At 36.4% G+C, this 1081-nt stretch overlaps 1 protein-coding gene across 2 annotated transcripts in view; it reads right to left on the reverse strand.

Moving 5' to 3' along the window:
- The window catches only part of FBXO47 (F-box protein 47), a 13034-nt gene that overhangs the window by 5308 nt on the left and 6645 nt on the right, over window positions 1-1081 (reverse strand). For both annotated transcript variants that reach the window (XM_015616039.1, XM_033511540.1), the window contains exon 5: window positions 487-595. In XM_015616039.1, the coding sequence (XP_015471525.1) occupies window positions 487-595 (109 nt within the window). The remainder of the gene's footprint in view (window positions 1-486; window positions 596-1081) is intronic.

The raw sequence follows: 1081 nt of genomic DNA on the forward strand, positions 1-1081 counted from the left end.
TAATATCTATAATATATAATATATAATATATATTATATTCTAACATATAATATATAATATATTATATACATTCTATACACTTTATTATCTTTTTATAAATTATGTATATTATTTTATATTATATACTATATGTTATATAAATAATATAGAATATATAAATAATAATATATATTAAATATATGTATAAACATCTATACTAGATATATTATATTATATTATATTATATTATATTATATTATAATATAATATCTATAATATATAATATATTATCTATAATATAATATCTATAATATATATTATATAATATGTAATATTCACACATCTATCATGGAAAATACTGTGTGGTTTGGGTTGGAATGGACCTTAAATCCCCTGAGTTTGGGGATGCCTGGAGCTGTTCCTGCCCTCTGGAATTTCGGGATTTGGGGCTGTCTGGAGCTGCTCCTGCCCTCTGGAATCTCGGGGTTTTGGGGCTGTCTGGGTTACCTGGTTTGCTGCTGACAACCGTCTGCACCTTCCGGGCTAAATTGCTGAGCTCCCAGAGGAAGTTGAACACCCGGTGGCACTCGAGCTCATCCCAGCCTGCGGTCAGGATCTGGAGGGGAGGGAAAATGAGGAGATTGAGCAGGAATTCTGTTCCCAAGGGAAGGGAAAATGAGATTGAGCAGGAATTCTGTTCCCAAGGGAAAGAAAAGGAGATTGAGCAGGAATTCTGTTCCCAACGAGAGGGAAAATGAGGAGATGGAGCAGGAATTCTGCTCACAAGGGAAGGGAAAATGAGGAGATTGAGCAGGAATTCTGTTCCCAATGAAAGGGAAAATGAGGAGATTGACCAGAAATCCCATTCCCAATGAGAGGGAAAATGAGGAGATTGAGCAGAAATCCCGTTCCCAAGGAAAGGGAAAATGAGATTGAGCAGGAATTCTGTTCCCAAGAAAAGGGAAAATGAGATTGAGCAGGAATTCTGCTCACAAGGGAAGGGAAAATGAGATTGAGCAGGAATTCTGTTCCCAATGGGAGAGAAAATTAGATTGAGCAGGAATTCTGTTCCCAAGGAAAGGGAAAATGAGGAGGTTGAGCA

Source organism: Parus major, unplaced genomic scaffold, assembly GCF_001522545.3.
Source record: "Parus major isolate Abel unplaced genomic scaffold, Parus_major1.1 Scaffold335, whole genome shotgun sequence".
In the NCBI taxonomy this organism is placed as follows: Eukaryota; Metazoa; Chordata; class Aves; order Passeriformes; family Paridae; genus Parus; species Parus major.